At 44.2% G+C, this 13,861-nt stretch overlaps 1 protein-coding gene across 4 annotated transcripts in view; it reads right to left on the minus strand.

Annotated features, from left to right (window-relative positions):
* Positions 1-9,379: 9,379 nt before the first annotated feature.
* Positions 9,380-13,861, minus strand: part of ak8 (adenylate kinase 8) — a 13,644-nt gene continuing 9,162 nt past the window's right edge. For all 4 annotated transcript variants that reach the window (XM_079516137.1, XM_079516135.1, XM_079516136.1 and 1 more), the window contains 4 exons: positions 12,114-12,255; positions 10,882-10,962; positions 10,338-10,464; positions 9,380-9,505 (listed from right to left, as the gene is read on the minus strand). In XM_079516137.1, coding sequence (XP_079372263.1) covers positions 9,386-9,505; positions 10,338-10,464; positions 10,882-10,962; positions 12,114-12,255 — 470 coding nt within the window. In that variant the 3' untranslated portion in view covers positions 9,380-9,385. The remainder of the gene's footprint in view (positions 9,506-10,337; positions 10,465-10,881; positions 10,963-12,113; positions 12,256-13,861) is intronic.

The following is a 13,861-nucleotide window of genomic DNA, read 5'->3' on the forward strand; positions in this document are numbered from 1 at the left end:
GATTGCGCATATTGCGATAATATTTATCATGTGTACTGCGATTTCTGACTGTACTGTATGTACATATTGTTTAGGCTTAGAAACACTTTAAGTATCGAGAACAAACTGGTGTCGGGTGTCGCGATACTAATATACTGTTGCAATGCGTGGGGCAATATGCATTGCATTGGCAGATGAAGGCTGGCTGCGCTGTGCTAGGCTAGGACGTCACATCATTTGGAATAATTTTCTTGTGAATCTGCACAAGATTCTTTCTTTGTCTGAGTGAGGGATTTTAGGCCGCCCTATCCTTATTCGGAGATTTTCCAAAGTAAGGTTCTACCGAGACTTGAACTCGGATCGCTGGATTCAAAGTCCAAAGTGCTAACCATTACACCATAGAACCAACCGAGAATCTTTTCCGTCCATTCGTCTTATAACTCTGATGAAACCTCCATCATAAAGTCATGGAAATAGTGGTTCACAGTTTTCCAGAACAAGAAACTTAACTAGTGTTGTAGCAATAATGGTTTATTGAACTTGATTCAGAAAGATCTATGCGAAATGCCACACAAATTAAATCCTACAATGGTCCAATGTCCTGGCGCCGGTTGATCTCGCGAGAGTGTATTGCTGGGACAGAGAAGGGATAATTATATAACATATCGGGGCTAGCATGTTTTTTTCTTTTTTGTCTTTTGTTGGTAGTTTAATTTTTTTATAACTATAACCACTAAAAATCCAACGGAGATGCGCATTTCATATCTCCGCGGTGTAGATTTTACCCAAATATAGGTCCTACCGAGATTTGAACTCGGATCGCAGGATTCAGAGTCCTGAGTGCTAACCATTACACCATAGAACCTTACATTAGAATGGTGTGCAAAACTCTCTTCTTATACCTGTGATAATGAAACATCAAATGACTATCAAACGCTTAAAGTTCATTGTTTCCCTGCTATCCTTAATCCTATAGTTTATAAAGTACAGAATGTTATTTAGATTTAGATTCATTGTTTACATGTGATCCTTCCATTGCATTGGAACCAATGGAAACAAGCCTTAGTGCTTTCTTGGGTTATAAATCATTTTAGCAGACCGTATTGAATTGTACTTTCCTGTGCTTTTTTCTGCAAACTGTTAATAAAGTATTCAATCAATCAATCAATCAGGTTTAGCCTACTAACCTCGCATACTAGCTTTCGCCCCAGGCAAATTTGATATTAGTATCGCTACGCAATTATCGCCATTATTATTATTATTATTATTATTATTAATATTATGCATTCCATGCATGTGTTTACCTTGTTTAGTACAAGTCACTGTGGATAAATGATTACATTGTAAATTGTATAATGTCAATATGAAGTACTAGTAGCTACTAAAAAATTGCAGATTATAGGTTTCAATTCATAATCAGATTACAGGAGGAGCAATCTGTCTTTGATACAATCTGTCTTGTGTTTACAACTATAAATAATAGATCATATTATTGTTAAATAACAATATGATGTAGGCATATTAATGCTACCTCAGAGTCAGATATGGTAATGGAGACACGTGACAATCTGAGTCAAATGATTTAACAGTTCATTTAAAACACACACACGCACACGCACACACACAGTGTGTGTCAATGTAATTAGTTCTGACATGGGATTAAGTTTAATCCTGTGTTAGAGTGGTCTGACAAACCCCTCCCCACTGTGTGTGTGTGTGTGTGTGTGTGTGCTCAGCAGTTTGTAACTTTGTATGAATTGACTGAATGTTTTCCTCTGAGAGCCGACCACAGCATCCAAACCCTGTGAGTTACATTCTCTCTGCTCTTCTGTGTGTGTGTGTGTGTGTGTGTGTGTGTGTGTGTGTGTGTGTGTGTGTGTGTGTGTGTGTGTGTGTGTGGTAGTGCTACCTTTAGAAGTGGTACAATCTGTTAACCTGGTATCCCGACATCCACACTCCACTCAGGATAAACCATCATGATTCTAAATCTGAACAACACTTAGAATCCATCACACACACACACATCACATTTTATTGTTGTATTCCTACATTGTATTGTTGACCTAGTGTCTGATACAGTTTGAAAATAAATGCCATTCAGTGCAGCAATGTAGCCTATAAACATTCAACAGTGTTATTGGTTTAGTTATGCATGTGATGTCTTTGCTATAGCATCCCAAATACACCTCGTTGTTTTTGTTGACACCAGTCACAAAGAGGTCCTGATTCTGGTCTTTGATTTGTACATGGGCCAAGCATTTCAAGATAAACATTCTAAGTTACTTGGAATCATAACAAACCTTGGGTACAGATGTAGATTCAAAGTCTGTGTGCGTGTGCGTGTGCGTGTGTGTGTGTGTGTGTTCATTCAGGGCTGCTCTGCGGGGGTCAGAAGTTATCATGGGGTCAGGTGACCTCAGTGACTCTTCCTCCAGTGGGACGGAGTCGGCTTCTAGGCCACGCCCCCGGAGGCGTCGCCCCGCCCCCTCCTCCCGTGTTCGCTTCGACGACGAATCAGAAACGCAGGCGGAGAGACGACGTCTGGAGATCGACCAATCAGCAGAGAGACGACACCTGGAGAGGATGATTGACAGCTCTGCCGACCAATCAAAACACAGACGCTACCTGAGGAGGATGACCGACAGCTCAGTCGACCAATCAAAACACAGCCTCTACCTGGGGAGGATGACTGACAGCTCAGTGGACCAATCAGCAGAGAGACGCTACCTGGACAGAATGACTGACAGCTCAGCCAGCCTATCAGTGTACGGCAAGAAGAAGAGGGCGGAGCCACTGCGAACAGCCAATGGCGTGGCGTTGGGATGTGCGGTGGGCAGCAGCTGTGATTGGCTGCAGAGAGCCAGGAGGAGGAGGAGCTTAAATAATATCCAATCAGAGAGAGAGGAGGGAAGGGGAAAGGAGAGGGTTCCTTTTCCTGATTGGTCGGCTCCCAGTAAGCCTCTTCCTTATTGGTCGACTCCCGGTAAGCCTCCTTATTGGTCGGCTCCCGGTAAGCACCGCCTTACCCTCTACACCGAGCCAATCAGGGAGACCCACATCGGTACGGTCGATGATGACATCCTCGAAGGGGGCATGACCGAGAACACATTTGGGCGTGTCCCTGCCACCATGCGGGTGTGGAGGAAGCCATGCCCACCCAATGCGTTCTGGACAAATCACAGCTCAGCTCCTCTTCCTCAGACTCCTCCAGCCAATCACAGCTCAGTTCCTCCTCCTCCAGCCAATGGGAGAGTAGCGGAACTTCCACCCAATCCCTACGCACTGGTGCGGAAAACCCTCCGTCCCCAAGTTCCGCACCCTTCCACAGAACCGCCAATCAGCACTCTGCGTATCTCGTTAACCACGCCTCCTATCTCCTTGCCTCCTATTTCCTTGACTCCTACCTCCTCACATCCTATCTCCTCGCCTCCTACCTCCTTAACCTCACCTCCTATCTCCTTAACCTCGCCTCCTATATCCTCGCCTCCTACCTCCTTAACCTCACCTCCTATCTCCTTAACCTCACCTCCTATCTCCTCACCTCCTACCTCCTTAACCTTGCCTCCTATCTCCTTAACCTCGCCTCCTATCTCCTCGCCTCCTACCTCCTTAACCTTGCCTCCTATCTCCTTAACCTCGCCTCCTATCTCCTCGCCTCCTACCTCCTTAACCTCGCCTCCTACCTCCTTAACCTCACCTCCTATCTCCTCACCTCCTATCTCTTTAACCTCACCTCCTATCTCCTTAACCGCGCCTCCTATCTCCTTAACCTCGCCTCCTATCTCCTCGCCTCCTACCTCCTTAACCTCGCCTACTACCTCCTTAACCTCGCCTCCTATCTCCTTAACCTCGCCTCCTATCTCCTCGCCTCCTATCTCCTTAACCTCGCCTCCTATATCCTTAACCTCACCTCCTATCTCCTCGCCTCCTACCTCCTTAACCTCGACTCCTACCTCCTTAACCTCACCTCCTATCTCCTCACCTCCTATCTCCTTAACCTCGCCTCTTATCTCCTTAACCGCACCCTCTATCTCCTTAACCTCGCCTCCTATCTCCTCACCTCCTACCTCCTTAACCTCGCCTCCTACCTCCTTAACCTCGCCTCCTATTTCCTTAACCTCACCTCCTATGTCCTCGCCTCTTATCTCCTTAACCTCGCCTCTTATCTCCTTAACCTCGCCTCCTATATCCTTAACCTCGCCTCCTATCAAGTCATCTCTGGTTGGACAGCAAACACAGCTCCCCCACAGAGATCAAACACAGGCACACCCCCCAAGTATGTACACGCACGCACGCACGCACGCACGCACACACGCACGTGACTCAAAAGCAATAATGAATTGATTGATTAATTGATTAACTGATTGATTGCTTTGGTCTGCTGTATTCCAGAACAAACTGATTGATTGCTTTGGTCTGCTGTATTCCAGAACAAACTGATTGATTGCTTTGGTCTGCTGTTCCAGAACAAACGAGCACAGCAACAGAAGAGGCCTCACCCCCGCATAATGATGACGGCAGTGATGATGGACAGACCAGACAGCCAATGAGAGCAGAGCGACCGAGGAGAGAGAACAGCCCTGAAAAGTGCGTTACCAGAATTCGTCCCATAGACATAAAAATCACACCCGTGTGAATAAGTGAAGGGCGCTCTTATCGTCATACATCATCTCATTCCGGCCAATCACAATTTGCGTCCTCACTTTTGTCTTCAATGTTTGTGTTTACGTAATGTTTGTGTTTACACAAACATTTGTGTTTACACAAACACTCAAAAATAGCCATTCATTTTCAATGGCATTTAATGTTTGTGTTGGGACAAACACTCAAAACTGGCCATTCATTATCAGTGGCATTCAATGTTGTGTTAGGACAATGTTTGTGTTTACTGTTTACACACACCCTCAAACTGGACATAGGAGGGGCTATAGCGCCTCTCAAAAACCTAGATACCTCATTCGCAAGCTTTGCGCGCCTGACACCACGCGTCTATGTGGCAGTGCTGAGTGAGACACACACGCACAAAGCGTACATTTTAAATGAAGGCAGACAGCGATGTGTCTTTGCATGGCCACTGATTGTGTTTTTCCGTGCTGGGCAAGTTGTGTGGGCGCTCTGGATTCGGTTCCATCGCAACACGGAAAGGGAAACTGCGAGCACCCACAAAGCTGGGTTAAGTATAATATACTTACATCCTCTCCTCTCCTCTGCAGGTCTTTGGGTCCACCCACAGATGAGTGTTCCAGACTCTCTATGAGGAGGATCTTATCGACCATGGAGAGGAGTCTGTCTGCTGGGAGGAGTCTATCTGCTGGAAGGAGTCTGTCTGGTAGTTTGGACCAGCTGAGCTCCAAGATCAGAGCTTCTGGTCCCTTTAAGACCAGTAACTCCTCCTCCTCTCCCAGTAAGATGACGTCATCTCTCCAGTGTCTCATGATGGTGAGTCAGTGTGTCACGAAATGTGTTACTAGCTAGTTTCATCGATGTGTCTGAGGGTTTTACCTACCCCCGTAGACCTACCTGTGGATTATACCACCGAAATTTGCATGTGGACCATCCTGGTCCTTGGTCTTCCAGGGGGTCTCCTCCCAGTGGAGATATAAACCACCTGGTCCTTGGTCTGCCAGGAGGTCTCCTCCCAGTGGAGATATAAACCACCTGGTCCTTGGTCTTCCAGGGGGTCTCCTCCCAGTGGAGATATAAACCACCTGGTCCTTGGTCTGCCAGGAGGTCTCCTCCCAGTGGAGAAATAAACCACCTGGTCCTTGGTCTGCCAGGGGGTCTCCTCCCAGTGGAGATATAAACCACCTGGTCCTTGGTCTGCCAGGAGGTCTCCTCCCAGTGGAGATATAATCCACCTGGTCCTTGGTCTGCCAGGAGGTCTCCTCCCAGTGGAGATATAATCCACCTGGTCCTTGGTCTGCCAGGGGGTCTCCTCCCAGTGGAGATATAATCCACCTTGTCCTTGGTCTGCCAGGGGGTCTCCTCAAAGTGGAGATATAATCCACCTGGTCCTTGGTCTGCCAGGGGGTCTCCTCCCAGTGGAGATATAAACCACCTGGTCCTTGGTCTGCCAGGAGGTCTCCTCCCAGTGGAGATATAATCCACCTGGTCCTTGGTCTGCCAGGAGGTCTCCTCAAAGTGGAGATATAATCCACCTGGTCCTTGGTCTGCCAGGAGGTCTCCTCCCAGTGGAGATATAATCCACCTGGTCCTTGGTCTGCCAGGGGGTCTCCTCCTAGTGGAGATATAATCCACCTTGTCCTTGGTCTGCCAGGGGGTCTCCTCCCAGTGGAGATATAATCCACCTTGTCCTTGGTCTGCCAGGGGGTCTCCTCCTAGTGGAGATATAATCCACCTGGTCCTTGGTCTGCCAGGAGGTCTCCTCCCAGTGGAGATATAATCCACCTGGTCCTTGGTCTGCCAGGGGGTCTCCTCCCAGTGGAGATATAAACCACCTGGTCCTTGGTCTGCCAGGGGGTCTCCTCCCAGTGGAGATATAAACCACCTGGTCCTTGGTCTGCCAGGAGGTCTCCTCCCAGTGGAGATATAATCAAACAGACAGACAGACAGACAGACATCTAAATGCAAATGATTGTTTTTTTCTACTTTGTCCAGAAGGGGTCACCATTACTCCACATGAAGAAGAGGTTACCGTCAGAGAAGAAGAAAGACCGCTCTGCTATTTATATTTATACACCCGAAGCAGAAGAAGCTGAAGTGGATTGAACACACTACTGCCCCTAGTGGAAGGACACATGTTTTACCGAGGGACAGCGAGTGCATTTTCCGGCAGCGGCAGCAGCCACGGAACACCCGCAGCAGGCGGTAGTGTTTCACGTGGCAGGACACTAATCCAAACCCTCACCCTAACCATAACCACAAGCACGGCACAACGCATGTCGGCAACGGCATGAGTCGCGGAACACCCGCGGCAGGCGCCAAACCCTTACCCTAACCATAACCATAACCTAACCCTAACCCTTACCCTAACCATAACCAAACCCTTACTCTAACCTTAACCGCAAGCACGGTGCAACGCATGTCGGCACCGCCATGGCACCGCCGCGGTTGTTGGCGGCAGTTTACCGGCTACAAAATAAAATATTCAATCAATCAATCAATCAATGTCATGCATGACAGATTAAATATACAATACCAGATGTGCGTTAAACATGAAAACAGCACATGACAGTTGGTCATGTTCAGTTGGTCTGCTAGATCAGTGGTTCTCAACCTGTGGGTCGGGACTCGGGACCCCCATGGGGTCACCATAGGAATTTGTGACAAGTGACAATTTATGGACTTTTTAATACCCCCAAAAGGTAGGGGGAAAAAGACCATTACTGCAACAAAAAGTAATCAACAAACTGTACTATAATAAAAAACGTGTGAAACATTGGTAAAATCTTCAAATAATATAAAGGGTTGTGGGCTTGTAGATAAGCTATTGTCATTATTTATCTGTGGAACCAGGTCAATCTAAATGTAATGCCTCAACTCCTTCAGGGTGGAGGGTCCCCAGTTCAAAATATGATTATTTGAGGGGGGTTCTCCAGTTGAAATACAATTTACTATTAAATGATTTGCCCGTTGGGGACAATGTCAATAATAGGGAATGCAATCAATGCATTCCCCACCCTGTTATGCAAAAGCCATCCGTTGAGTACCTCTGTCTGTCCGCTTTGTGCCCATAATATATGGAGAACTCTACATCCGTCTGTCCATGTCCCTTTTATGCCCAAATATGGAGATCCCTGATGTTCTCAGTATGGCCATATATGTGCATGCCCAAATTCTGAGTCCTAATGAATGTGTCTGTGAACATGTTTTAATTGAAAGTAGATCGTTTTATGAACCAGGGTTTTCTTTGACCTCAGGTCAATACAGTAAAAAGTATATTTACAGAAAAACTAGTTAACAGTGGAATCACCATAGAACTGACATAGAGGTGTAAGTGCACCCGTGTAAAAAAGAAATGAGATCGGCACCATGCCATGATGGCTGTCTTTGTAGTTCAGGTGGATGTAGAGATGACCACACACTAGAGTCACACAATGGACTTGCCCACTGCCCAGCTCTCTTAATTCCAGTCCTTCTGGTGATGATCAGTTGGCTGACAGCCTTCGTTCGGTCAGAGGAAGACATTGTTAAAGTAGTCTACTAAATGAACAGCAGCCATAGCCAGGAGATTTGATGACAGTAGATGATAGTACGCTTCTATTTCTGTTTTCACTTCAAACTGCTTTATTCATATCAGTCAGTCAGACAGACAGACAGAGCCTCAGCGTTATGATTTTACCAAATGATGGTAATTAATAGTTGAGTGTTTTAATCCTGGGGGGAGGGGCAGGGGAGCACGCTGTCAAGGATGGAGTTTGACTGACATCTTTATATCCTCACTTCCTGTCATGATGGGAAGTATGAGCAGGAGGTAAACGAGTTGTGACAGGAGCTGATGTGATGACAGACAGCCGCTCTCTGTCTTCTCATTCTATCTCTATACCTTCATCTCTCGTTCACTCACTCCCTCCCCCTCATCCATCCATCCATCCTAAAATCATCCCTCCATCTCTCCAAGGAAACCACTAGTAGAAAACAGTGGTTGTACTGGTCAGCTTCCAGTGACCACCAGTAGAAGACTGCGGTTGTACTGGTCAGCTCCCACTGCAGTGACCAGCAGTACAAGACAAAGTGACAGTACAGTATCTTCTCTTTTATTGATTGAACAATTAAAGTCAGTGTTTTCACAGACCCGGCCCTTAATTTTGGTCGTAACCTATGCCCCTCAAAAGTGATATGTCCTGTAGCCCCAGATGATATAACCACAAAAGACGCACTCATTTCTTACCTCAGGTATACTTGCCAGACCGGACCGGATATAAATATGTAGATAGATACATTGTTTTTGTCAATTGATCTCCCTCTCTCTTCTTCATCCCTTTCTCTTTTATGGAAATAACAAAAACGACGAAGCTTGCACAAATACAAATTTCACCCACTGTTTTACGGCTGTAAACCTGTGATGTGACAAATCAAGTTGATTCTGATCATGGTAAACTGGGAAATTGCCAGCCTCGTTGTGAGCTCGGAGATCTGCTATTTTCAGCGCATTTTTCGGTGAAGAGTTTTGGTGTAGAAGGAAATGAGGGGGCCAAGTACAGAGCCCTGGGGAGTCGACCATATAGTCAACAAAGTATATAAGGTGTAACTAGTTAAGCGTTGTCCTCTGCCTCTTTTAGACACCAGTGAATTTGTATTGTGCGTGCGAGTGTTCACAAATTAACTAAATCTGTACAAAGTTTGCAAAAAAAAACAATGTTTTAATTTGGTGTGAAATAGACTTTATTTACTTATTTCCCCCCCCACTGATTGAACTTTGATAATGGTACTGGTCTTCTCTTCTTTAGCTCCTCTGCACCCTAGTGGACGAGGTTCGTCTGTCCAGCAGTCGGCTCTCTAGACTCTCAAACACAGTGTGGGGCTCCTGGTCAGCATTCACAGACACTGCATCTACATACAGAGACTACACACATGACGCGCACGCACGCACGCACGCACGCACGCACGCACGCACGCACGCACACACACACACACACACACACACACACACACACACACACACACACACACACACACACACACACACACACACACACACACACACACACACACACACACACACACACACACACACACACACACACACACACACACACACACACACACACACACACAAATGTAGATATTGTTGCTGTCAGGCAGAAACCTCTTATTTCCATATTCTATACTTGTAGTGTTTCTTCATAAATTAGTTCCCTGCTTAATCATACTACAGCGTCACACAAAAGTATCAAAAGTATAGCAGATCTGCAAGTTCAAAACATTATTAAAATCCAGTAAATATCACAAACAAGGCACTGTATAATTTCTTTCATCAGCAACCGCAAAAAATCAGAAGAAGGAAAAAAAAGAAATACTTGGTTGGCAAAGTGGATAAACACAGCTGCAGGCTGACAACTAACATTACTGTCAACAAGCAATACCATGCTCCCCCAAGCAAACTGTAATTTGTACAATTTGTGTAAGAACTTGTATACAGTAGTCCCACTATTTCCCGTCTGGTCCTGTGTAGTTTTAGTTTTTCCCACTAGATGCCCCTTTCCCCCTGTCCATTGGTCTCTCATGCATTCTCAAACATTTCCATGTCAAAGAACTCCAAGTGAATATCATCACTATCAGGGAGAAACCGTAATAACAAGCTCGGAATGCGGTGCGAATCGACGCGTTTTGAGCTTGTCGATAAGTCTGGTCAACGGCGCACGTACGTTTGTGTGTTAAGTTTGTGTGTATTTTACCTTCAGTGGAGCAGTGTTTGTCCAGTAGTCTGTCAGTCTGTCTCTGACCACTTCAGGTGTGTCTTTAGGGCTGGTCTGGAGTCTGTCCTGAACCTCTGGAGGAGCTGGATGACACACAGAGTGGTACCTGACAAACACCAGGACTAGTTTAGTTTAGCTATTGATTTAGTGTAGTCTAGTTGAGATAGGTTTACATTAGCTTACTTTAGCTTAGTTTGGTTTAAGAAAATGAAATTGACGGCCAGATGTGTAGTATAGAGGGTATGCGCATGATATCATCATCATACCCAGAAGTTACATGGGAACACCTACTGAGTGGCAAAAAACTACTTTCTGGCCTTGACAGCCCATACACCCAAAGAGAAAAGTCCTATCTGATTGCATTAAACGACGTTAAACTCACTTTCCCACTCATTTTGCCACTCACTTTATGCATGCGCTGCGCATACCCTCTATAGAGGAGACACAGGAGAGATTACTTTAACAGGATTTATGGTACAGACAGACAGACAGACAGACAGACAGACAAGACAGACAGACATACCTCTCTCCACTGACTGGGTCTGTGGTTCTCAGGGTCAGCCTCTCCATGGTGACATCATCCGTCATCTCAAGAAAGAAAACTCTACAGAGGATAGGATACAATTACAGCATGTCACACATTATGTCAGTCACTAGTTCTCGTCCTGTCCGAGCCACCTGGCAGACCAGTACTAATATATCAGCCTTTAGAGTTTAGACCAACCATAAGGCAGCATTAGCCTGTCTGCCATAGCGATGAAGTGATGCGAGAGTGCGGACAATAGCCAACTCCAAATCTGGACTCCTTAAATCACTGCCCTGCCTCCACACCCTCTCCTGCCTAGCATCAGGTTCTTCAGCTCCTCCATAGACATAGAAATGTAGTGTACCATTTTGTGTGCGTGCGTGTGTGTGTGTGTGTGTGTGTGTGTGTATGCTCACGCACGCGTGTTTATTGTAATAATAAATAATTTAATAAATAATTCTGCAAAAATAATTATGTATCTTTAATGACACCTGTCTTTTTACACCTGTGACCAATGCCATGATGAAAATTCAATAAAACAATACCATGGTCTGAATCCAAGTACTGGACTAAAAGGTTCACTACTACCACAACTACTACTACTACTACTACTACTACTACTACTACTACTACTACTACTACTACTACTATAGCTCTGGTCCATAGCTCTAATGCGTTGCATTTAGAGCTCTAATGTGTTGCATTTAGAGCTATGTTACTCTCAACTTCCAACTTCCTCTCAAAAAAGGCAGGTTGTGTCATTAGAAAGCCTACTTTCCTTAGTGGATGCACTCTGAGCCTCCCACCACACGTATAAACTGTACTTTTTAGCCAAAAGGGGATTTTATTTCCACCGGAAAAAAATACTTTTAGTTACTCCGCTGCGCCCTCTACCGATATTGCCCAGAGAATTGCCTCATAGAGAATATTTTTCCTCCGGCGAAAAAAAATCCCTTTCTGGCCAAAAAGTACCGTTTATACGTGTGGTGGGGGGCTCAGAGTGCATCCACTAAGGAAAGTAGGCTTTCTAATGACACAACCCGCCTTTGTTTTGGTGAGTAGCAAAAACGTTCTTTTTATTTACGCTAAAGACGAGAGGCTGGTCTGCATTCATGCGAGTTCCGGAAGTTGACAGTAACATAGCTCTAAATGAAACACATTAGAGCTATGGACCAGAGCTACTACTACTAGAGTTGTTGTTGTTGTTGTAGTAGTAGTTGTAGGCCTACCTGCTTGGTATATAGTTGCTCTGGTTGAGTTTTTCAGCCTGTTGTAGATCTTTAGGGAAGTCGTGGAGAACCCAGCCTCTGGTGCAACAGTCCAGCCTGCTCAGACGTTCTGTCAGGATCTGCAATACTAGGCTGTCTGGAACTACAGCATTATCAATCAATCAATCAATCAATCAATCAATATCCTTTATCAATAACACCACCACCTCCACCACAGGGTCTGAAGCACCATGCGGTCACTCACAATTATATATATTGTACTGTAGCATGTTTCAGGTAAATTCCACCTAAAAATGTAATGTACTTAATAATAAATGAATAATAAAAATGCTATAATAATTATAGAATGATCATTCATCAGTAAATACTGACCAGCAATAAGCTTTGTCTACTGTCCAACAGTTTCCATAATACATAGATATAGTTAAACTAATGTGGAATAATAGTGTTTTGTACATAAAGGTAATACATAATGGATTTCATTGACCTCATGCAACTAGATGCAATTTCCCATTGACAGCCCATTCATCCAAATAGAAATAGAACAGAAATATAAAAGTCCTGTCTGATTGTATTAAACAACGTCAAACTCACCAACATTGCAGCTGTATGAAAAGCTTGAAATATCCTCTTTCTATCTGCAAAGTGTTTGTTTCATAAAAATCCACTGTAGACATGTTATGAGCTAATTCCTTGCAGGTGATCTTTTTCCTAAGTGTTGGAGTTTGGAAGTGCTCGTTGAATATCACTCAACGGCCCATGCATACCACCTGTTTTGAATTTGCACACAATGCAGGAGTCAGCAGGAGGTTTCTTTACAGATAATGAGCACTTCCAAACTCTGACACTCTGAAACATAATTATCTGCAAGGAATGTATTGACAGGAAGTAGCTCATAAAATGTCTACAGTGGATTTTTATGAAACAAAAACTTTGCAGATAGAAAGAGCTTTTCGTTTCAAGCTTTTCATACAGCTGCAATGTTGGTAAGTTTGACGTTGTGTAATATAATAGGATAGGAGTTTTCTGTTTGGTAATAGGCTGTCAATGGGTCAGCAAGGTTACCTACCACCTTGCTGGCAATATGGCAGCGGTGTGCATAAGGTCCATTGTGTTCTGTAACCGTGTTTTGTAATTCATTTGTATTATTTATGGTGTTGATTGTAATTATGTACTACTGTTCATTCTGTATGTTACTTGTTTTTTATGTTGGGGACAAAGGATGAAAATTAGCATCTCTTGCTAATTTATATGTCTTTGTACATATGTCCTACTGTATATGTCTTTACAGTGCATTTTGTGCTACAGTATATCCACATTCTGTTAATAGTGTCATGTACAAATAGGATTATAGTGTTGTTACGTACAGTAAATATACAATTAATAGTTATTTATTGTACATATAGATAGTTGTGGTATAGTAATAGTCTTATGTACATATGGTTGATCGCATTGATTGATTGATTTATCTGAATGTTACATTATCAAAGGGAAATATCAATCAATCAATCAATCAACTTTATTTGTGTAGACTAGGGGTCCATTAATGCAAAACACAAGTACACTGAAAGAACACGTCAAGGATAAGAAAACACAATAAAGTCAAAGACGTATCTCCATGGTATGTACAAAGACAGTTAATAGTGTTATTATATATAGACTAGTGGTACATTACCATATACATATTTCCTTCTAATATGCACTATTATGCAGTCATGCAAACTGCTGTATTTTCAGAGTATTTCCCA

This window comes from Electrona antarctica (assembly GCF_951216825.1).
Source record: "Electrona antarctica genome assembly, chromosome: 12".
NCBI lineage: Eukaryota > Metazoa > Chordata > Actinopteri > Myctophiformes > Myctophidae > Electrona > Electrona antarctica.